Source organism: Salvelinus alpinus, chromosome 4, assembly GCF_045679555.1.
Source record: "Salvelinus alpinus chromosome 4, SLU_Salpinus.1, whole genome shotgun sequence".
Lineage (NCBI taxonomy): Eukaryota > Metazoa > Chordata > Actinopteri > Salmoniformes > Salmonidae > Salvelinus > Salvelinus alpinus.
The window spans coordinates 18,011,867-18,035,866 of record NC_092089.1 but is presented as its reverse complement, the minus strand read 5'-3'; the positions used below and the strand labels follow the sequence as shown (position 1 = coordinate 18,035,866).

Below are 24,000 nucleotides of genomic sequence, written 5' to 3'. Positions count from 1 at the left end.
CCTTCAGAATATCTGTCCTCAGGAAGACCTTCAGTATATCTGTCCTCAGGAAGACCTTCAGTATATCTGTCCTCAGGAAGACCTTCAGTATATCTGTCCTCAGGAAGACCTTCGGTATATCTGTTCTCAGGAAGACATACAGTATATCTGTCCTCAGGAAGACCTTCAGTATATCTGTCCTCAGGAAGACCTTCGGTATATCTGTTCTCAGGAAGACATACAGTATATCTGTCCTCAGGAAGACCTTCAGTATATCTGTCCTCAGGAAGACCTTCAGTATATCTGTCCTCAGGAAGACCTTCAGTATATCTGTCCTCAGGAAGACCTTCAGTATATCTGTCCTCAGGAAGACCTTCAGTATATCTGTCCTCAGGAAGACCTTCAGTATATCTGTCCTCAGGAAGACCTTTAGTATATCTGTCCTCAGGAAGACCTTCAGTATATCTGTCCTCAGGAAGACATACAGTATATCTGTCCTCAGGAAGACCTTTAGTATATCTGTCCTCAGGAAGACCTTCAGTATATCTGTCCTTTATCTGAATTGTTGAATATTTAACAGTAGGTTTAAGAGGACACTTACAGGTGGTCTGCTGGCTAGTCATAGGATCGCTAGCTTCTTCTCCATACATGGCGTAGACTGTCACAGTGTACTCAGTAGCAGGAGTCAAGTCCTCCAGCTGCAGATCAGTTACTGCGTCTGACACCTTCATCTGTTGGTTTAAAGGGGGAAATGGGAAAGCATGGCATCGGTGAAGGTCCAGATGACACAGTGGTGTGAGTCCCAAATTACAACCTATTCCTTATTTAGTGCACTACTTGTGTAGTGGGCGAATGTAGTGGGCTATATGGGGAACAGGGTACTGTTGGGACTGAAGCCAAGAAGCACCATCTGGAAGGCTGATTAGTATGGAGAATAATTCAACATGAAACATGTAACTTCTTTGCACTGTCTGAAAACAGCTTTACAGAACGTACAGTATTATCTCTCAGGCACGCAATACTGTAGAAAAAACCAGAGTCGTTTATCTTGTGGAATAATCCGGCTCTTCCACACACAGAGAGTTTGGTTAAACCAAAGTTCCCCATAATATATATATATATTTTAGAAACTCAGTCGAGGTCTCAACTTACACATATAGCCCACTACATTAGCCCACATTAGCCCACTACATTAGCCCACATTAGCCCACATTAGCCCACTACATTACCCCACTACATTAGCCCACATTAGCCCACATTAGCCCACTACATTAGCCCACATTAGCCCACCACATTAGCCCACTACATTAGCCCACTACATTAGCCCACTACATTAGCCCACATTAGCCCACTACATTAGCCTACATTAGCCCACCACATTAGCCCATTACATTAGCCCACATTAGCCCACTACATTAGCCCACATTAGCCCACATTAGCCCACTACATTAGCCCACTACATTAGCCCACTACATTAGCCCACTACATTAGCCCACATTAGCCCACTACATTAGCCCACTACATTAGCCCACATTAGCCCACTACATTAGCCCACTACATTAGCCCACTACATTAGCCCACTACATTAGCCCACTACATTAGCCCACATTAGCCCACATTAGCCCACTACATTAGCCCACATTAGCCCACTACATTAGCCCACTACATTAGCCCACTACATTAGCCCACATTAGCCCACATTAGCCCACATTAGCCCACATTAGCCCAGCGAGTTAGAAGATTAGAATGCACAAGGTGCCATTTCAAAATGTGGTTGTGCATCATCAGTTTTTCTCCTGTTATGTCAGTCACTGATAGTCACTTAGCTGTCCGCTAAACTAACTGACGTGGGCTATCTAAACTTGCTATCATGGTTGAAATACCGACCAGGGGCCCCCACTGATTTTGTTAGTCAGTGTCACTCAGATATCATATTCAGAAAATGCAAAAATCCGCCCCATGGCAACATGTAAAACAGCTCATCTTCTCTCCGCCCCATGGCAACATGTAAAACAGCTCATCTTCTCTCCGCCCCATGGCAACATGTAAAACAGCTCATCTTCTCTCCGCCCCATGGCAACATGTAAACAGCTCATCTTCTCTCCGCTCCATGGCAACATGTAAACAGCTCATCTTCTCTCCGCTCCATGGCAACATGTAAAACAGCTCATCTTCTCTCCGCTCCATGGCAACATGTAAAACAGCTCATCTTCTCTCCGCTCCATGGCAACATGTAAAACAGCTCATCTTCTCTCCGCCCCATGGCAACATGTAAAACAGCTCATCTTCTCTCCGCCCCATGGCAACATGTAAAACAGCTCATTTTCTCTCCGCCCCATGGCAACATGTAAAACAGCTCATCTTCTCTCCGCCCCATGGCAACATGTAAACAGCTCATCTTCTCTCCGCTCCATGGCAACATGTAAAACAGCTCATCTTCTCTCCGCCCCATGGCAACATGTAAAACAGCTCATCTTCTCTCCGCCCCATGGCAACATGTAAAACAGCTCATCTTCTCTCCGCCCCATGGCAACATGTAAAACAGCTCATCTTCTCTCCGCCCCATGGCAACATGTAAAACAGCTCATCTTCTCTCCGCCCCATGGCAACATGTAAACAGCTCATCTTCTCTCCGCTCCATGGCAACATGTAAAACAGCTCATCTTCTCTCCGCCCCATGGCAACATGTAAAACAGCTCATCGTCTCTCCGCTCCATGGCAACATGTAAAACAGCTCATCTTCTCTCCGCCCCATGGCAACATGTAAACAGCTCATCTTCTCTCCGCTCCATGGCAACATGTAAAACAGCTCATCTTCTCTCCGCCCCATGGCAACATGTAAAACAGCTCATCTTCTCTCCGCCCCATGGCAACATGTAAAACAGCTCATCTTCTCTCCGCCCCATGGCAACATGTAAAACAGCTCATCTTCTCTCCGCTCCATGGCAACATGTAAACAGCTCATCTTCTCTCCGCTCCATGGCAACATGTAAAACAGCTCATCTTCTCTCCGCCCCATGGCAACATGTAAAACAGCTCATCTTCTCTCCGCCCCATGGCAACATGTAAAACAGCTCATCTTCTCTCCGCCCCATGGCAACATGTAAAACAGCTCATCTTCTCTCCGCTCCATGGCAACATGTAAAACAGCTCATCTTCTCTCCGCCCCATGGCAACATGTAAAACAGCTCATCTTCTCTCCGCCCCATGGCAACATGTAAAACAGCTCATCTTCTCTCCGCCCCATGGCAACATGTAAAACAGCTCATCTTCTCTCCGCCCCATGGCAACATGTAAAACAGCTCATCTTCTCTCCGCCCCATGGCAACATGTAAAACAGCTCATCTTCTCTCCGCTCCATGGCAACATGTAAACAGCTCATCTTCTCTCCGCCCCATGGCAACATGTAAAACAGCTCATCTTCTCTCCGCTCCATGGCAACATGTAAAACAGCTCATCTTCTCTCCGCCCCATGGCAACATGTAAACAGCTCATCTTCTCTCCGCTCCATGGCAACATGTAAAACAGCTCATCTTCTCTCCGCCCCATGGCAACATGTAAACAGCTCATCTTCTCTCCGCTCCATGGCAACATGTAAAACAGCTCATCTTCTCTCCGCCCCATGGCAACATGTAAAACAGCTCATCTTCTCTCCGCCCCATGGCAACATGTAAAACAGCTCATCTTCTCTCCGCCCCATGGCAACATGTAAAACAGCTCATCTTCTCTCCGCCCCATGGCAACATGTAAAACAGCTCATCTTCTCTCCGCTCCATGGCAACATGTAAAACAGCTCATCTTCTCTCCGCTCCATGGCAACATGTAAACAGCTCATCTTCTCTCCGCTCCATGGCAACATGTAAAACAGCTCATCTTCTCTCCGCTCCATGGCAACATGTAAACAGCTCATCTTCTCTCCGCTCCATGGCAACATGTAAAACAGCTCATCTTCTCTCCGCCCCATGGCAACATGTAAAACAGCTCATCTTCTCTCCGCCCCATGGCAACATGTAAAACAGCTCATCTTCTCTCCGCCCCATGGCAAAATGAGTAGAACTGAAGCAAACTTTCTTTAAAACTGCAACATGTTCTCTAGAGACAGGGACAGGGACAGATACATGAACAGAGAAAGGGACAGGGACAAAGACAGAGACAGAGACAGGGACAGGGACAGAGACAGGGACAGAGACAGAGACAGAGGAAGTCCTCTCCTGCCTCCATGACACCACCAGATCCAATAAACCTGTGGAGCCTCCAGATCACCAGGGTTCTGCTGGAGGTTCTGTTCAGTTCAGCACCAGATCTACTGACACAAAGCCTCCCACCCCCGGTGGTCCTGTGGTGTAGGAACTAGGGATTATCCATGCTATACTTCATCAGGACAAAAGAGACACGGACCACCAGCAGCCCCTCCAGGAAGAACCCTCCCCCAGACCGATCCCACCCAGGCTCGCGGCCCTCCGGCTGGGGTACCTCTTTCTCGTCGGAGGCCCGGTCCTTGGTCAGGGGGGCGTATAGGACCATGTACCCCGAGACGCCCTGCACACCGCTCCACCGCGCCCGCATGGTGTTGTGGGTAACGTCGTACAGCTCCAGGCCGTTCACCATGGGGAGAGCCACTGAGACACACGTGAACACACGCACGAACGCACACACACAGGAACAAACAGACACATACACACAGACACACACAGAGAGTTGCGTTAAACCCAGGTGAAAGAGTATGTCTACACACGTCCAACTTGGCCCAGGAGCTGAGGGAGAAAAGAACAAGTATAGAAAATAGTCTGACAATGAGAAGGGAGGTGGACTCACATGTGGTCTCGCTGCCACGAAGTGCCTCGCTAGCTGAGCTGGTGTAGACAGCAAACACAGCTAACTGGTACTCTGTTAAGGAGTTGAGATACCGCAGAACCACAGAGTTCTCTGTGCCATCCACCACAGCCTGGGAGAGATACACAGAGACTGGGTCAGAGAGATACACAGAAATACACAGAGACTGGGTCAGAGAGATACACAGAAATACACAGAGACTGGGTCAGAGAGATATACAGAGACTGGGTCAGAGAGATACACAGAGACTGGGTCAGAGAGATACACAGAAATACACAGAGACTGGATCAGAGAGATACACAGAAACTGCGTCAGAGAGATACACAGAGACTGGGTCAGAGAGATACACAGAGACACACAGAGACTGGGTCAGAGAGATACACAGAGACACACAGAGACTGGGTCAGAGAGATACACAGAGACTGGGTCAGAGAGATACACAGAGACTGGGTCAGAGAGATACACAGAAATACACAGAGACTGGGTCAGAGAGATACACAGAGACTGGGTCAGAGAGATACACAGAGATACAGAGAGACTGGGTCAGAGAGATACACAGAGACTGGGCCAGAGAGATACACAGAGACTGGGTCAGAGAGATACACAGAGACTGGGTCAGAGAGATACACAGAGACTGGGTCAGAGAGATACACAGAGACTGGGTCAGAGAGATACACAGAGACTGGATCAGAGAGATACACAGAGACTGGGTCAGAGAGATACACAGAGACTGGGTCAGAGAGATACACAGAGACTGGGTCAGAGAGATTCACAGAGACTGGGTCAGAGAGATACACAGAGACTGGGTCAGAGAGATACACAGAGACTGGGTCAGAGAGATACACAGAGACACACAGAGACTGGGTCAGAGAGATACACAGAGACTGGGTCAGAGAGATACACAGAAATACACAGAGACTGGGTCAGAGAGATACACAGAGACTGGGTCAGAGAGATACACAGAGACACACAGAGACTGGGTCAGAGAGATACACAGAGACACACAGAGACTGGGTCAGAGAGATACACAGAGACTGGGTCAGAGAGATACACAGAGACACACAGAGACTGGATCAGAGAGATACACAGACTGGGTCAGAGAGATACACAGAAATACACAGAGACTGGGTCAGAGAGATACACAGAGACTGGGTCAGAGAGATACACAGAGATACAGAGAGACTGGGTCAGAGAGATACACAGAGACTGGGTCAGAGAGATACACAGAGACACACAGAGACTGGATCAGAGAGATACACAGAGACTGGGTCAGAGAGATACAGAGAGACTGGGCCAGAGAGATACACAGAGACTGGGTCAGAGAGATACACAGAGACTGGGTCAGAGAGATACACAGAGACTGGGTCAGAGAGATACACAGAGACTGGGTCAGAGAGATACACAGAGACACACAGAGACTGGATCAGAGAGATACACAGAGACTGGGTCAGAGAGATACACAGAGACTGGGTCAGAGAGATACACAGAGACAAACAGAGACTGGATCAGAGAGATACACAGAGACTGGGTCAGAGAGATACACAGAGACTGGGTCAGAGAGATACACAGAGACACACAGAGACTGGGTCAGAGAGATACACAGAGACTGGGTCAGAGAGATACACAGAGACTGGGTCAGAGAGATACAGAAAGACTGGGTCAGAGAGATACAGAAAGACTGGGTCAGAGAGATACACAGAGACTGGGTCAAAGAGATACAGAGAGACTGGGCCAGAGAGATACACAGAGACTGGGTCAGAGAGATACACAGAGACTGGGTCAGAGAGATACACAGAGACTGGGTCAGAGAGATACACAGAGACTGGGTCAGAGAGACACAGAGATACACAGAGACTGGGTCAGAGAGATACACAGAGACTGGGTCCGAGAGATACACAGAGACTGGGTCAGAGAGATACACAGAGACTGGGTCAGAGAGATACACAGAGACTGGGTCAGAGAGATACACAGAGACTGGGTCAGAGAGACACAGAGATACACAGAGACTGGGTCAGAGAGATACACAGAGACTGGGTCCGAGAGATACACAGAGACTGGGTCAGAGAGATACACAGAGACTGGGTCAGAGAGATACACAGAGACTGGGTCAGAGAGATACACAGAGACTGGGTCAGAGAGATACACAGAGACTGGGTCAGAAAGATACACAGAGACTGGGTCAGAGAGATACACAGAGACTGGGTCAGAGAGATACACAGAGACACACAGAGACTGGGTCAGAGAGATACACAGAGACACACAGAGACTGGGTCAGAGAGATACACAGAGACTGGGTCAGAGAGATACACAGAAATACACAGAGACTGGGTCAGAGAGATACACAGAGACTGGGTCAGAGAGATACACAGAGATACAGAGAGACTGGGTCAGAGAGATACACAGAGACTGGGTCAGAGAGATACACAGAGACACACAGAGACTGGATCAGAGAGATACACAGAGACTGGGTCAAAGAGATACAGAGAGACTGGGCCAGAGAGATACACAGAGACTGGGTCAGAGAGATACACAGAGACTGGGTCAGAGAGATACAGAGAGCCTGAACATTTGGAGTGAATACATCCAGTAATGTACATTTTTCAAGGAACAGAAACGGAACCTGGAACGAAAGTGATCCATGCTGTTCCGGAACAGAACCGTTATTTTAAAAGCATGGGAACCAGTTAACAACGTTGTCTTATGTTCCAGTCCCACAAAAGAATGCAACAAAGCGCCTGTGCAAAGCCCTCACTCTGTCACTCAAGAGACTTATTCCAGTGTCTACCTGGACTTACTAACTGGATTTACTAACTACAAAAAGGTAAGACATGTTTTTAATTCTGGTGCCGCTCTGCACACACAAGCTTGTTAGCTAGCTAGCTCAAAGGACATTCAAAGTTCCTCCATAGAAGCCGCTCCTCCTAGGTATAATTCTGTGGACCTGTGTCAGATAATGCACGTCATAACAAGATGCCCAGCGCTTCAAGCCTCCTCCTCCACCCTCTCCTGCACACTCTCCCCGCCCGCAAAATGTCAATCACATCTTGCCTGCTCTATCTGCACTGATTGGTGAAGTCATTTAATGAGCTAAATGTAAACAACTGTCGATTTTAAACGTTAAAAAAGGAACAGAAATAAAAAATATAAACTGGTACTTTTTTAGGGTTTGAACCGGTTCAGACCTTTATTTTTCTGTTCGGAACAGTGGAACGGAACGATAAAGAATGGTGATTCTATTCAGAACTTTATTTCTCTGTTCGGAACAGTGGAACGGAACGATAAAGAATGGTGATTCTATTCAGAACTTTATTTCTCTGTTTGGAACAGTGGAACGGAACGATAAAGAATGGTGATTCTATTCAGAACTTTATTTCTCTGTTTGGAACAGTGGAACGGAACGATAAAGAATGGTGATTCTATTCAGAACTTTATTTCTCTGTTTGGAACAGTGGAACGGAACGATAAAAAATTGTGATTCTATTCAGAACGAAACAATTTGAAAATAATTTGGGTTCCAACCCCTTTGGTTTCACCTGCAGCAGATGGACATCAAACACTATTGGGTGGGAGAGTAAGATAGAGTGTGTAATACCTCTTCAGGCCGTCCTCCCTGGGTAGCAGGGTAGTACACCACACGGTACTTCTCTACACTGCCGGGAGCGTGACTCCAGGACACCCTGAAACTCCTTGCTGTCACCTCTGATGTCACTAGGTCCTGAGGGGCCCCCTGTGTCTCCTGCTCTGCAGACTCTCCTGGAGGAACAGACATTCAGATAGTACAGGATAGCATCATGTAAGGTGAAAGACTGTACAGTATACTGTATGGACATGTTGATGTCCCTCGGTCCTGAGGAGCTCCCTGTGTCTCCTGTTCTGCCGTCTCCTCTGGAGATACATTACAACGGATCGTCAGAGAATGCATGGTATGGAAAGTTTGTACAGTACACTCTTAGAAATAAAATATGCTATCTAGAACCTAAAAGGGTTCTTCGGCTGTCCCCATAGGAGAACCCTATGAAGAACTATTTTTGGTTCCAACTAGAACCCTTTTGGCTCCAGGTTCTACATGGAACCCTTTTGGGTTCTAAACTCTTTCCATAGAGGGTTCTAAATGGAACCCAGAATGGTTCTACCTGTAACCAATAAAGGTATTCCTATGGGGACAGCCGAAGAACCCTTTTGGAACCCTTTTCTCTAAGTGTGAATGTCTAAGTGCGTGTTTATTCAGAATGCACTACATATGGACAGCAGTATGATGATTCTGCATGATGATTAAGTATGAAGTGTATCAAACAGACAGGAGTTATTTCAGCTCAGATTTGTCGTGACAACCTGAGGTCTGCTCAATATTAAAGACACTGGGCACTATGTCTAAGTGAATGAGACAGTATGTACTGTAAAGATACACAGTAGTATGAGGACTGAAGACTGGGTATGTACTGTAAAGATATACAGTAGTATGAGGACTGAAGACTGGGTATGTACTGTAAAGATACACAGTAGTATGAGGACTGAAGACTGGGTATGTACTGTAAAGATACACAGTAGTATGAGGACTGAAGACTGGGTATGTACTGTAAAGATACACAGTAGTATGAGGACTGAAGACTGGGTATGTACTGTAAAGATACACAGTAGTATGAGGACTGAAGACTGGGTATGTACTGTAAAGATACACAGTAGTATGAGGACTGAAGACTGGGTATGTACTGTAAAGATACACAGTAGTATGAGGACTGAAGACTGGGTATGTACTGTAAAGATATACAGTAGTATGAGGACTGAAGACTGGGTATGTACTGTAAAGATACACAGTAGTATGAGGACTGAAGACTGGGTATGTACTGTAAAGATACACAGTAGTATGAGGACTGAAGACTGGGTATGTACTGTAAAGATACACAGTAGTATGAGGACTGAAGACTGGGTATGTACTGTAAAGATACACAGTAGTATGAGGACTGAAGACTGGGTATGTACTGTAAAGATATACAGTAGTATGAGGACTGAAGACTGGGTATGTACTGTAAAGATATACAGTAGTATGAGGACTGAAGACTGGGTATGTACTGTAAAGATACACAGTAGTATGAGGACTGAAGACTGGGTATGTACTGTAAAGATATACAGTAGTATGAGGACTGAAGACTGGGTATGTACTGTAAAGATACACAGTAGTATGAGGACTGAAGACTGGGTATGTACTGTAAAGATACACAGTAGTATGAGGACTGAAGACTGGGTATGTACTGTAAAGATATACAGTAGTATGAGGACTGAAGACTGGGTATGTACTGTAAAGATATACAGTAGTATGAGGACTGAAGACTGGGTATGTACTGTAAAGATATACAGTAGTATGAGGACTGAAGACTGGGTATGTACTGTAAAGATATACAGTAGTATGAGGACTGAAGACTGGGTATGTACTGTAAAGATATACAGTAGTATGAGGACTGAAGACTGGATATGTACTGTAAAGATATACACTAGTATGACGACTGAAGTGTTAACATCTCTGCTCTCTGATTTGGTTTGTTCACCTTTGATCTCCTTGTCCTGCTCCTCTACCCGTTCACAGACTATCTGGGTCAGTCCCTCTATGATGGAGCTCATGATGCTGAAGTGTCAACATCTTTGCTCTCTGATTTGGTTTGTTCACCTTTGATCTCCTTGTCCTGCTCCTCTACCCGTTCACAGACTATCTGGGTCAGTCCCTCTATGATGGAGCTCATGATGCTGAAGTGTCAACATCTTTGCTCTCTGATTTGGTTTGTTCACCTTTGATCTCCTTGTCCTGCTCCTCTACCCGTTCACAGACTATCTGGGTCAGTCCCTCTATGATGGAGCTCATGATGCTGAAGTGTCAACATCTTTGCTCTCTGATTTGGTTTGTTCACCTTTGATCTCCTTGTCCTGCTCCTCTAACCGTTCACAGACTATCTGGGTCAGTCCCTCTATGATGGAGCTCATGATGCTGAAGTGTCAACATCTTTGCTCTCTGATTTGGTTTGTTCACCTTTGATCTCCTTGTCCTGCTCCTCTACCCGTTCACAGACTATCTGGGTCAGTCCCTCTATGATGGAGCTCATGATGCTGAAGTGTCAACATCTTTGCTCTCTGATTTGGTTTGTTCACCTTTGATCTCCTTGTCCTGCTCCTCTACCCGTTCACAGACTATCTGGGTCAGTCCCTCTATGATGGAGCTCATGATGCTGAAGTGTCAACATCTTTGCTCTCTGATTTGGTTTGTTCACCTTTGATCTCCTTGTCCTGCTCCTCTACCCGTTCACAGACTATCTGGGTCAGTCCCTCTATGATAGAGCTCATGATGCTGAAGTCTGCCACGTTGTACACATGAGTGTTGTCAGGCTCAGAAGCTATGGCCCTCAGCTCATTCTCATCAGCATTCTTTACACCTGCACACAGGGAGAGAGAGCACTAAGATCAAGATCAAGATTGAGATTAAGATTTAGATCCAGATTTAGATTAAGATTTAGATCCAGATTTAGATCTAGATTAAGATTTAGATCAAGATTAAGATCTAGATTAAAATTTAGATCAAGATTTAAATCAAGATTAAGATTTAGATCAAGATTAAGATCAAAATTTAGATCCAGAAAAAGTTAAGATTTAGATCCAGATTTAGATCAAGATTAAGATTTAGATCAATATTAAGATCTAGATTAAGATTTAGATCAAGATTTAAATCAAGATTTAGATTAAGATCAAGATCTATCCATTTCCTTTTGTTTCCCTTAACATAGCACAAAGGACAAAAGTGTATCCAAATGTGTCACCATGTCAGCCTTTACCTCTAAAACAACATACAAGGCACACTAACTGTGTCCTACCGACAGCATCAAGTCTCACAGCATGAATCTAGTCCTACCAATGGCGAAGAGTTCGATGCCAGCGTCCCTCAGGCTCTGGGCAGGGGGGATCACGTCATCCTGGGACTTCCCATCTGTGATTAGGATACCGACTTTGGGTACGCCGCTCCTGGAGCCTGACTCGGGCTTGAAGCTGTTCTCCAGGATATAGGTCAGGGCCAGGCCTACAGAGGTACACAGAAATACACAGATACACTGAGTGGACAAAACATTATGAACACCTGCTCTTTCCATAACATAGACTGACCAGGTGAATCTAGGTGAAAGCTATAATCCCTTATTGATGTCACTTGTTAAATCCACTTCAATCAGTGTAGATGAAGGGGAGGAGACACGTTAAATAAGGATTTTTAAGCCTTGAGACAATTGAGACATGGATTGTGTGCCATTCAAAGGGTGAATGGAAAAGACAAAATATTTAAGTGCCTATGAATGGGGAGTGGTAGGTACCAAGAACTTCAATGCTGCTGGGTTTTTCACACGCAACAGTTTCCTGTGTGTATCAAGAATGGTCCTCCACCCAAAGGACATTAAGGGCAACTTGACACAACTGTGGGAAGCATTGGAGTCGACATGCGCCATCATCCCTGTGGAACGCTTTAAACACCTTGTAGAGTCCATGTCCTGATGAACTGAGGCTGTTCTGAGGGCTAAGGGGGGTGCAACTCAATATTAGGAAGGTGTTCCTAATGTTTTGTACACTCGGTGTACCCAGACACACACAGATATATAAAGAGTTACACAGTTCAGTTAGACAGACACACAGATAGACAGTTACACAGCTAGACAGACAGATAGACAGACACACAGATAGACAGGTACACAGCTAGACAGACAGCTAGACAGACACACAGATAGACAGTTACACAGCTAGACAGTTACACAGTTAGACAGACAGCTAGACAGACAGCTAGACAGCTAGACAGCTAGACAGCTAGACAGCTACAGACAGACAGACAGACAGCTAGACAGCTAGACAGCTAGACAGCTAGACAGCTAGACAGCTAGACAGCTAGACAGACAGCTAGACAGCTAGACAGCTAGACAGACAGACAGACAGACAGACAGACAGACAGACAGACAGACAGATAGACAGACAGCTAGACAGACAGCTAGACAGACAGCTAGACAGACAGCTAGACAGCTAGACAGACAGACAGACAGACAGACAGACAGACAGACAGACAGACAGACAGACAGACAGACAGACAGACAGACAGACAGACAGACAGACAGACAGACAGACAGACAGACAGACAGACAGATAGATAGACAGATAGACAGATAGATAGATAGATAGATAGATAGATAGATAGATAGATAGATAGATAGATAGATAGATAGATAGATAGATAGATAGATAGATAGATAGATAGACAGATAGACAGATAGACAGATAGACACAGTTCCCTGATGATGGCTCCACTGGTTGATGCTACTAAAAGTCATAAAGCCTTCCCTCACTAACTCTTGTTACCCTTAACAAAACGTTTTATATTCATGCACAAATCTATAAACAGATTTCAATACGTGTGTGTAGATTGTGTATTAAGCATTGCTAAACATCCCCCTCTGGGCTAAATCTACTGTGACCTTTCCATAGCTGTCATTAGGGATGAAGTCAGAGGGAGCTGCTGGTGTAGTGTACCTGTCCATTAGGAATGAAGTCAGAGGGAGCTGCTGGTGTAGTGTACCTGTCCATTAGGGATGAAGTCAGAGGGAGCTGCTGGTGTAGTGTACCTGTCCATTAGGGATGAAGTCAGAGGGCTGCTGGTGTAGTGTACCTGTCCATTAGGGATGAAGTCAGAGGGAGCTGCTGGTGTAGTGTACCTGTCCATTAGGGATGAAGTCAGAGGGCTGCTGGTGTAGTGTACCTGTCCATTAGGGATGAAGTCAGAGGGAGCTGCTGGTGTAGTGTACCTGTCCATTAGGGATGAAGTCAGAGGGAGCTGCTGGTGTAGTGTACCTGTCCATTAGGGATGAAGTCAGAGGGAGCTGCTGGTGTAGTGTACCTGTCCATTAGGGATGAAGTCAGAGGGAGCTGCTGGTGTAGTGTACCTGTCCATTAGGGATGAAGTCAGAGGGAGCTGCTGGTGTAGTGTACCTGTCCATTAGGGATGAAGTCAGAGGGAGCTGCTGGAGTAGTGTACCTGTCCATTAGGGATGAAGTCAGAGGGAGCTGCTGGTGTAGTGTACCTGTCAGTGTGTTGCCTCCCTTATAGGGCAGGTTCTTCACAGCATCCAGGACTGCATCTTTAGTGGCGAAGGCATTCAGATGCCACTCTATCCTGGGGTCCCCACTGTACTGGGCCAGACCTGGGAGGGAAAACAGTACAATACAATAATATAGATTTCATTTTAGGATAAGGAGTACATAAGGGAATATACTTCACACCTGCATCTGACCAGGCTATTGAACCCTGTGACAGTACAGTAAGGCTATTGAACCCTGTGACAGTACAGTACAGTAAGGCTATTGAACCCTGTGACAGTACAGTACAGTAAGGCTATTGAACCCTGTGACAATACAGTACAGTAAGGTTATTGAACCCTGTGACAGTACACTACAGTAAGGCTATTGAACCCTGTGACAGTACAGTAAGGCTATTGAACCCTGTGACAGTACAGTAAGGCTATTGAACCCTGTGACAGTACAGTAAGGCTATTGAACCCTGTGACAGTACAGTAAGGGTATTGAACCCTGTGACAGTACAGTAAGGCTATTGAACTCTGTGACAGTACAGTAAGGCTATTGAACCCTGTGACAGTACAGTAAGGCTATTGAACCCTGTGACAGTACAGTAAGGCTATTGAACCCTGTGACAGTACAGTAAGGCTATTGAACCCTGTGACAGTACAGTACAGTAAGGCTATTGAACCGTGTGACAGTAGGGTAAGGCTATTGAACCCTGTGACAGTACAGTAAGGCTATTGAACCCTGTGACAGTACAGTAAGGCTATTGAACCCTGTGACAGTACAGTAAGGCTATTGAACCCTGTGACAGTACAGTAAGGCTATTGAACCCTGTGACCGTACAGTACAGTAAGGCTATTGAACCCTGTGACCGTACAGTACAGTAAGGCTATTGAACCCTGTGACAGTACAGTCTACTGCTTACCTATCCTGGTCAATAATAGACAGTGATGCTACTGCTTACCTATCCTGGTCAATAATGATGATACTGCTTACCTATCCTGGTCAATAACAGACAGTGATGCTACTGCTTACCTATCCTGGTCAATAACAGACAGTGATGCTACTGCTTACCTATCCTGGTCAATAACAGACAGTGATGCTACTGCTTACCTATCCTGGTCAATAACAGACAGTGATGCTACTGCTTACCTATCCTGGTCAATAATAGACAGTGATGCTACTGCTTACCTATCCTGGTCAATAACAGACAGTGATGCTACTGCTTACCTATCCTGGTCAATATCAGACAGTGATGCTACTGCTTACCTATCCTGGTCAATAACAGACAGTGATGCTACTGCTTACCTATCCTGGTCAATAATAGACAGTGATGCTACTGCTTACCTATCCTGGTCAATAATAGACAGTGATGCTACTGCTTACCTATCCTGGTCAATAATAGACAGTGATGCTACTGCTTACCTATCCTGGTCAATAACAGACAGTGATGCTACTGCTTACCTATCCTGGTCAATAATAGACAGTGATGCTACTGCTTACCTATCCCGGTCAATAACAGACAGTGATGCTACTGCTTACCTATCCTGGTCAATATCAGACAGTGATGCTACTGCTTACCTATCCTGGTCAATAATAGACAGTGATGCTACTGCTTACCTATCCTGGTCAATAATAGACAGTGATGCTACTGCTTACCTATCCTGGTCAATAACAGACAGTGATGCTACTGCTTACCTATCCCGGTCAATAACAGACAGTGATGCTACTGCTTACCTATCCTGGTCAATAACAGACAGTGATGCTACTGCTTACCTATCCTGGTCAATAATAGACAGTGATGCTACTGCTTACCTATCCTGGTCAATAACAGACAGTGATGCTACTGCTTACCTATCCTGGTCAATAACAGACAGTGATGCTACTGCTTACCTATCCTGGTCAATAACAGACAGTGATGCTACTGCTTACCTATCCTGGTCAATAACAGACAGTGATGCTACTGCTTACCTATCCTGGTCAATAACAGACAGTGATGATACTGCTTACCTATCCTGGTCAATAACAGACAGTGATGCTACTGCTTACCTATCCTGGTCAATAACAGACAGTGATGCTACTGCTTACCTATCCTGGTCAATAACAGACAGTGATGCTACTGCTTACCTATCCTGGTCAATAACAGACAGTGATGCTACTGCTTACCTATCCTGGTCAATAACAGACAGTGATGCTACTGCTTACCTATCCTGGTCAATAACAGACAGTGATGCTACTGCTTACCTATCCTGGTCAATAACAGACAGTGATGCTACTGCTTACCTATCCCGGTCAATAACAGACAGTGATGCTACTGCTTACCTATCCTGGTCAATAACAGACAGTGATGCTACTGCTTACCTATCCTGGTCAATAATAGACAGTGATGCTACTGCTTACCTATCCTGGTCAATAACAGACAGTGATGCTACTGCTTACCTATCCTGGTCAATAACAGACAGTGATGCTACTGCTTACCTATCCTGGTCAATAACAGACAGTGATGCTACTGCTTACCTATCCTGGTCAATAATAGACAGTGATGCTACTGCTTACCTATCCTGGTCAATAACAGACAGTGATGCTACTGCTTACCTATCCTGGTCAATAACAGACAGTGATGCTACTGCTTACCTATCCTGGTCTGGTCGATCCCGACGCTGAAAGCGCTGACCAGGTTCTCCAGGAACATGCGGACCAAGCGGAAGTTGAGCCTGCCGATGCTCCAGGATCCATCCACCAGGATCACTATGTCAGCTTTGGCCTGAGTCGTACAGACAAAAGGATCCGCTGGAAAGATGGTAAGACAGGAGAACACGGGTCACTATTGTCAGCTATGACCTGAGTCGTACAGACAGGAGAACACGGGTCACTATTGTCAGCTATGGCCTGAGTCGTACAGACAAAAGGATCCGCTGGAAAGAGGGTAAGACAGGAGAACACGGGTCACTATTGTCAGCTATGGCCTGAGTCGTACAGACAAAAGGATCCGCTGGAAAGAGGGTAAGACAGGAGAACACGGGTCACTATGTCAGCTATGACCTGAGTCGTACAGACAGGAGAACACGTGTCCCTATGTCAGCTATGACCTGAGTCGTACAGACAAACAGCTCCACTGCAGGACAACCAGACAGCGGGAGAAAATGACATCAGAAAACAATATGCCAAGAATGTAGATAAGTTGAGGAAACATTTCGTCAGAGGTCATGAATAAGAACGTGAATATCGTGAGACTTTTGGTGTGCAGATTTGGTCCAAGACAACAACGTAAATGCAAAATGTGCTTCAAAATACGGGACAGAAAGGAACCTTTCCAGACGGTTATTTTCACGGTAAGTTTTTATTGAACATTCAGACTATAGAACAGACAGAAACGACATCACACAGCAGACCCATACTGTAACGGACAGTAAGCAGTCTGTCTGTAACACTAATGCTGTGTAACACTAATGCTATCATCCCAGACACAGTGGTGTTTCTTAACATCACTCGTCTTGGAGGAAGAACCAGAAAAAAACATGGTAGAAGAGACTCGGCCACGGTGGGATGCTGTCCAGACCAGCCAGACTTCAGCTTAGAGCGCGTGGGAAAACGACCTCTCTAGAAGCCAGCTCTGGAAGAGATAAGAGTTTGAGTTGTTAAACACACACACACACACATATGCACGCACACACACACACACACACACACACACACACACACACACACACACACACACACACACACACACGCACACACCACGCACACTGGGTTAATGGAAGGATTCCGCAGCAGTCAATAAATCAGGTTTAGGGAGGACGACAACTGCAGTGTAGAGGACTACCCCATCACCTCTCTCAAGACATTCCTTTACTTAACATACGTCATTGTAATGTAATGTAATGTAATGTATTGTATTGCATTGTAGTGTAATGTAGTGTAATGTAATGTAGTGTAATGTATTGTAATGTCATGTATTGTATTGTAATGTATTGTATGGTAATGTATTGTATTGTATTGTATTGCATTGTATGGTAATGTATTGTAATGTATTGTAATGTATTGTATTGTACTGTAATGTAGTGTATTGTATTGTATTGTAATGTATTGTATTGTAATGTATTGTAATGTAGTGTAGTGTAATGTAATATATTGCAATGTATTGTATTGTAATGTATTGTAATGTATTGTATTGTAATGTATTGTAATGCATTGTAATGTAATGTATTGTACTGTAATGTATTGCATTGTATGGCAATGTAATGCATTGTATTGTAATGCATGGTATTGTAATGTATTGTATTGTATTGTAATGTAATGTATTGCATTGTATTGTATGACAATGTAATGCATTGTATTGTAATGTATTGGATTGTACTGTAATGTATTGTAATGTATTGTATTGTATTGTAATGTATTGTAATATAATGTATTGCATTGTATTGTATTGCATTGCATTGTATGACAATGTTTTGCATTGTATTGTAATGTAGTGTGTGTAGTGTGTAGTGTAATGTATTGTATTGTATTGTAATGTAATGTATTGCATTGCGATGTATTGCATTGTATGGTAATGTATTGTATTGCATTGTATTGTAATGTATTGTATTGTATGGTAATGCATTGTACTGCAATGTATTGTGTTGCATTGTATTGTATGGTAATGCATTGTATTGTAAAATACTGTATTGTAATGTATTGCATTGCATTGTATGGTGATGCATTGTATTGTATTGTATTGTATGGTGGTGTATTGTATTGTATGGTAATGTATGGTATTGTATGGTAATGTATTGTATTGTATTGTATTGTAATGTAGTGTATTGTATTGTATTGTATGGTAATGTATTGTATTGTATGGTAATGTATTGCATTGTATTGTATGGTAATGTATTGTGTTGTGTTGTAATGTATTGTATTGTAATGTATTGTGTTGTGTTGTAATGTATTGTATTGTGATGTAATGTATTGCAATGTGTTGCATTGTAATGTATTATGATGCATTGTAATGCAATGTATTGTATGGTAATGTATTGTATTGTATGGTAATGTATTGCATTGCATTGTATTGTATGGTAATGTAATGTATGGTAATGTATTGCATTGCATTGTATTGTATGGTAATGTAATTGTATGGTAATGTTATTTTATTGTAATGTATTGTATTGGGGCAGTGCAGACAGTGGTGCTGTATTACCTTCCAGCAGTGAAGTGATAGAAGTGATGTAAGTTCTGTGAAGTTCAAACACCTCCCAGACATCAAACAATCAACTCTGGAGGAATTATAAAACAACTACATTCAAATAATGTAGTTTTGTCATTTGTAATAGTAATGAATTATCTAGATTCATTTATTGATGTTCGTCCTCTGAGGATTACCTTGCTGGCTCAGGTTTGTTTAAATTTGCCTTTGATTCTCTGAACAATCAATTTAAAGGAGAGGAGAGGAGAGGAGAGGGGAGGGGAGGGGAGGGGAGAGGAGGGGAGAGGAGGGGAGGGGAGAGTTGTTATGGGAGCGTATTTTATTTACTTCAGCAGAACAAACACCAACCACCCACTGTGTTGAGAGTTGTCTGTCGTCTTTGCCTGCCTCCCTCCATTCATCCCTCCCTCCACCTCTTCCTACAGTCACCACATCAAAGGAACCCCCCAGGTTAAAGTGAAACACTCTAGAGGACATTGAGTAGTGAGTAAAGACCTGCAGGGGACAAACTAAACTAAAACCGTGGTTGTCATGAGTCCCCATCACCATGACACAGCAGAATCCCGATGTCAAAGCTGAGGCATGGGAGACTCCTTCATGTCCTAATGTCAGGGATCCTGAAGAAAAGCCACGTCAGTTAAGTCAGAAGTTTAGCCTTGGTTTTCTGCCCCAGCTGTCTGGCTCTCCATTGAAAGCCTCAGTGTGATGGACCCTGTTTGAGCTGCACATGAGAGAGCAACGTAGCTGATGGCTTCAGTGGCTGACCGAATGGCAAGAGGAGAGCTGACTAACTACAGGCCCACCGTTAGGTCCCGTATTACAGTAATAATAACAGCCTGTAAAGTAATTATCAACCCATTACACATAAAAAGGTTATTTGATGTCAAGTTTAACCAAAACCAAATGGGGCCTAGTCATTAGAGTGGTGGGGCTGAGGCACATAAGCTCCACCATAAAAACAAAATACTAATATAAAGAAAACTGATGTAATGTTTTAGCTGCCACATTGGAGTGGAATCTGAGATCATGCTACAGGCGTGTGGGCTTCTTGTGTCCGCGCTGGAATAGTAACATGTAGAGTTGTGAGAGATTGACCCACAGGAATCCATATCATAGTTTCACTGAGCTATGTCATAACACAACTCAATAAGACAATAACACAACTCTCCACACCACCACAACAAGACAATAACACAACTCTCCACACCACCACAACAAGACAATAACACAACTCTCCACACCACCACAATAAGACAATAACAACTCTCCTCAACACCACAACAAGACAATAACACAACTCTCCACACCACCACAATAAGACAATAACAACTCTCCTCACCACCACAACAAGACAATAACAACTCTCCACACCACCACAACAAGACAATAACAACTCTCCTCACCACCACAACAAGACAATAACAACTCTCCACACCACCACAATAAGACAATAACAACTCTCCCACCACCACAACAAGACAATAACAACTCTCCTCAACACCACAACAAGACAATAACAACTCTCCACACCACCACAAGACAATAACAACTCTCCACACCACCACAACAAGACAATAACACAACTCTCCACACCACCACAAGACAATAACAACTCTCCTCACCACCACAACAAGACAATAACAACTCTCCACACCACCACAACAAGACAATAACACAACTCTCCACACCACCACAAGACAATAACAACTCTCCTCACCACCACAACAAGACAATAGCACAACTCTCCACACCACCACAAGACAATAACAACTCTCCACACCACCACAACAAGACAATAACACAACTCTCCACACCACCACAAGACAATAACAACTCTCCTCACCACCACAACAAGACAATAACACAACTCTCCACACCACCACAAGACAATAACAACTCTCCACACCACCACAACAAGACAATAACAACTCTCCTCACCACCACAACAAGACAATAACACAACTCTCCACACCACCACAACAAGACAATAACAACTCTCCTCACCACCACAACAAGACAATAACAACTCTCCTCACCACCACAACAAGACAATAACAACTCTCCTCACCACCACAATAAGACAATAACAACTCTCCACACCACCACAACAAGACAATAACAACTCTCCTCACCACCACAACAAGACAATAACAACTCTCCACACCACCACAATAAGACAATAACAACTCTCCACACCACCACAATAAGACAATACCACAACTCTCCACACCACCACAACAAGACAATAACAACTCTCCACACCACCACAACAAGACAATAACACAACTCTCCACACCACCACAATAAGACAATAACACAACTCTCCACACCACCACAATAAGACAATAACAACTCTCCACACCACCACAATAAGACAATAACAACTCTCCACACCACCACAATAAGACAATAACACAACTCTCCACACCACCACAACAAGACAATAACAACTCTCCACACCACCACAACAAGACAATAACACAACTCTCCACACCACCACAACAAGACAATAACACAACTCTCCACACCACCACAACAAGACAATAACAACTCTCCTCACCACCACAACAAGACAATAACAACTCTCCTCACCACCACAACAAGACAATAACAACTCTCCACACCACCACAAGACAATAACACAACTCTCCACACCACCACAACAAGACAATAACAACTCTCCACACCACCCCAACAAGACAATAACACAACTCTCCACACCACCACAACAAGACAATAACACAACTCTCCACACCACCACAACAAGACAATAACAACTCTCCACACCACCACAACAAGACAATAACAACTCTCCTCACCACCACAACAAGACAATAACAACTCTCCACACCACCACAACAAGACAATAACAACTCTCCACACCACCACAACAAGACAATAACAACTCTCCACACCACCACAACAAGACAATAACAATTCTCCACACCACCACAACAAGACAATAACAACTCTCCTCACCACCACAACAAGACAATAATAACTCTCCACACCACCACAAACAGGTCCAGACAAATATAATTTTTACCTAAAATAATGACTGGAGATGATGACTTAAGTTACTGTCTATTCCATTTGATTTGGAAATGTAAACATAAGTTTCCCATGCCAATAAAGCCCTTTGAATTAAATTGAGAGAGAGAGAAAGAGAGAGAGAGAGAAAGAGAGAGAGAGAGGAGAGAGAAGACAGACTGAGAAATAGAGAGAGAGAGAGACAGAGACAGAGAGATACAGAGAGAGAGAGAGAGAGAGAGAGAGAGACAGAGCGAGACAGAGAGAGAGAGACAGAGAGAGAGAGAGAGAGAGAGAGAGAGAGAGAGAGAGAGAGAGAGAGAGAGAGAGAGAGAGAGAGAGAGAGAGAGAGAGAGAGAGAGAGAGAGAGAGAGAGAGAGAGAGAGAGAGAGAGAGAGAGAGCAAGAGAGAGATAGAGAGAGAGAGAGAGAGAGAGAGAGCAAGACAGAGATACAGAGAGAGAGAAAGAGAGAGAGAGAGAGCAAGACAGTGCTTGCGTGTGTGTGTGTATATGTCTATGTGTGCGTTCGTACTTGCGCGTGTGTTTGTGTGTGAGATACTATGTCAGTGTCATCCGCTCAGCAACAGGTCCCACTGCCAATCAATGCAGTGTCTGAAGAAAGGCCGTCTTTGTTAGGCAGAGAACATAGTTCTCTGAGAACATGACATAGTCCAGACAATATGACATAGTCCAGACACTTGACTTTCAGATCATGTCAGACGGTCAAGGAAAAATAACATATTTCTGTCCTTTAATATTCTCTCTCTCTCTCTCTCTCTCTCTCTCTCTCTCAATTCAATTCAATTCAATTCAAGGGGCTTTATTGGCATGGGAAACATGTGTTAACATTGCCAAAGCAAGTGAGGTAGGTAATATACAAAAGTCAAATAAACAATAAAAATGAACAGTAAACATTACACATACAGAAGTTTCAAAACAATAAAGACATTACAAATGTCATATTATATATATGCAGTGTTGTAACAATGTACAAATGGTTAAAGCACACAAGTTAAAATAAATAAACATAAATATGGGTTGTATTTACAGTGGTGTTTGTTCTTCACTGGTTGCCCTTTTCTTGTGGCAACAGGTCACAAATCTTGCTGCTGTGATGGCACACTGTGGAATTTCACCCAGTAGATATGGGAGTTTATCAAAATTGGATTTGTTTTCGAATTCTTTGTGGATCTGTGTAATCTGAGGGAAATATGTCTCTCTAATATGGTCATACATTGGGCAGGAGGTTAGGAAGTGCAGCTCAGTTTCCACCTCATTTTGTGGGCAGTGTGCACATAGCCTGTCTTCTCTTGAGAGCCATGTCTGCCTACGGCGGCCTTTCTCAATAGCAAGGCTATGCTCACTGAGTCTGTACATAGTCAAAGCTTTCCTTAAGTTTGGGTCAGTCACAGTGGTCAGGTATTCTGCCACTGTGTACTCTCTGTTTAGGGCCAAATAGCATTCTAGTTTGCTCTGTTTTTTTGTTAATTCTTTCCAATGTGTCAAGTAATTATCTTTTTGTTTTCTCATGATTTGGTTGGGTCTAATTGTGCTGTTGTCCTGGGGCTCTGTGGGGTGTGTTTGTGTTTGTGAACAGAGCCCTAGGACCAGCTTGCTTAGGGGACTCTTCTCCAGGTTCATCTCTCTGTAGGTGATGGCTTTGTTATGGAAGGTTTGGGAATCGCTTCCTTTTAGGTGGTTGTAGAATTTAACGGCTCTTTTCTGGATTTTGATAATTAGTGGGTATCGGCCTAATTCTGCTCTGCATGCATTATTTGGTGTTCTACGTTGTACACGGAGGATATTTTTGCAGAATTCTGCATGCAGAGTCTCAATTTGGTGTTTGTCCCATTTTGTGAAATCTTGGTTGGTGAGCGGACCCCAGACC

General features: G+C 44.1%; 1 protein-coding gene across 4 annotated transcripts in view; it reads right to left on the bottom strand.

Annotated features, from left to right (window-relative positions):
* Positions 1-24,000, bottom strand: part of col14a1a (collagen, type XIV, alpha 1a) — a 220,185-nt gene that overhangs the window by 141,950 nt on the left and 54,235 nt on the right. For 3 of the 4 annotated variants that reach the window (XM_071395784.1, XM_071395782.1, XM_071395781.1), the window contains exons 6-13: positions 16,534-16,689; positions 13,902-14,021; positions 11,705-11,869; positions 11,070-11,231; positions 8,405-8,565; positions 4,795-4,924; positions 4,453-4,598; positions 581-710 (exon numbers count right to left, since the gene is read on the bottom strand). In XM_071395784.1, the coding sequence (XP_071251885.1) occupies positions 581-710; positions 4,453-4,598; positions 4,795-4,924; positions 8,405-8,565; positions 11,070-11,231; positions 11,705-11,869; positions 13,902-14,021; positions 16,534-16,689 (1,170 nt within the window). Of the gene's footprint in view, positions 1-580; positions 711-4,452; positions 4,599-4,794; positions 4,925-8,404; positions 8,566-10,355; positions 10,434-11,069; positions 11,232-11,704; positions 11,870-13,901; positions 14,022-16,533; positions 16,690-24,000 lie in introns of those variants that run through there. The other variant, XM_071395785.1, reaches the window with a different exon arrangement.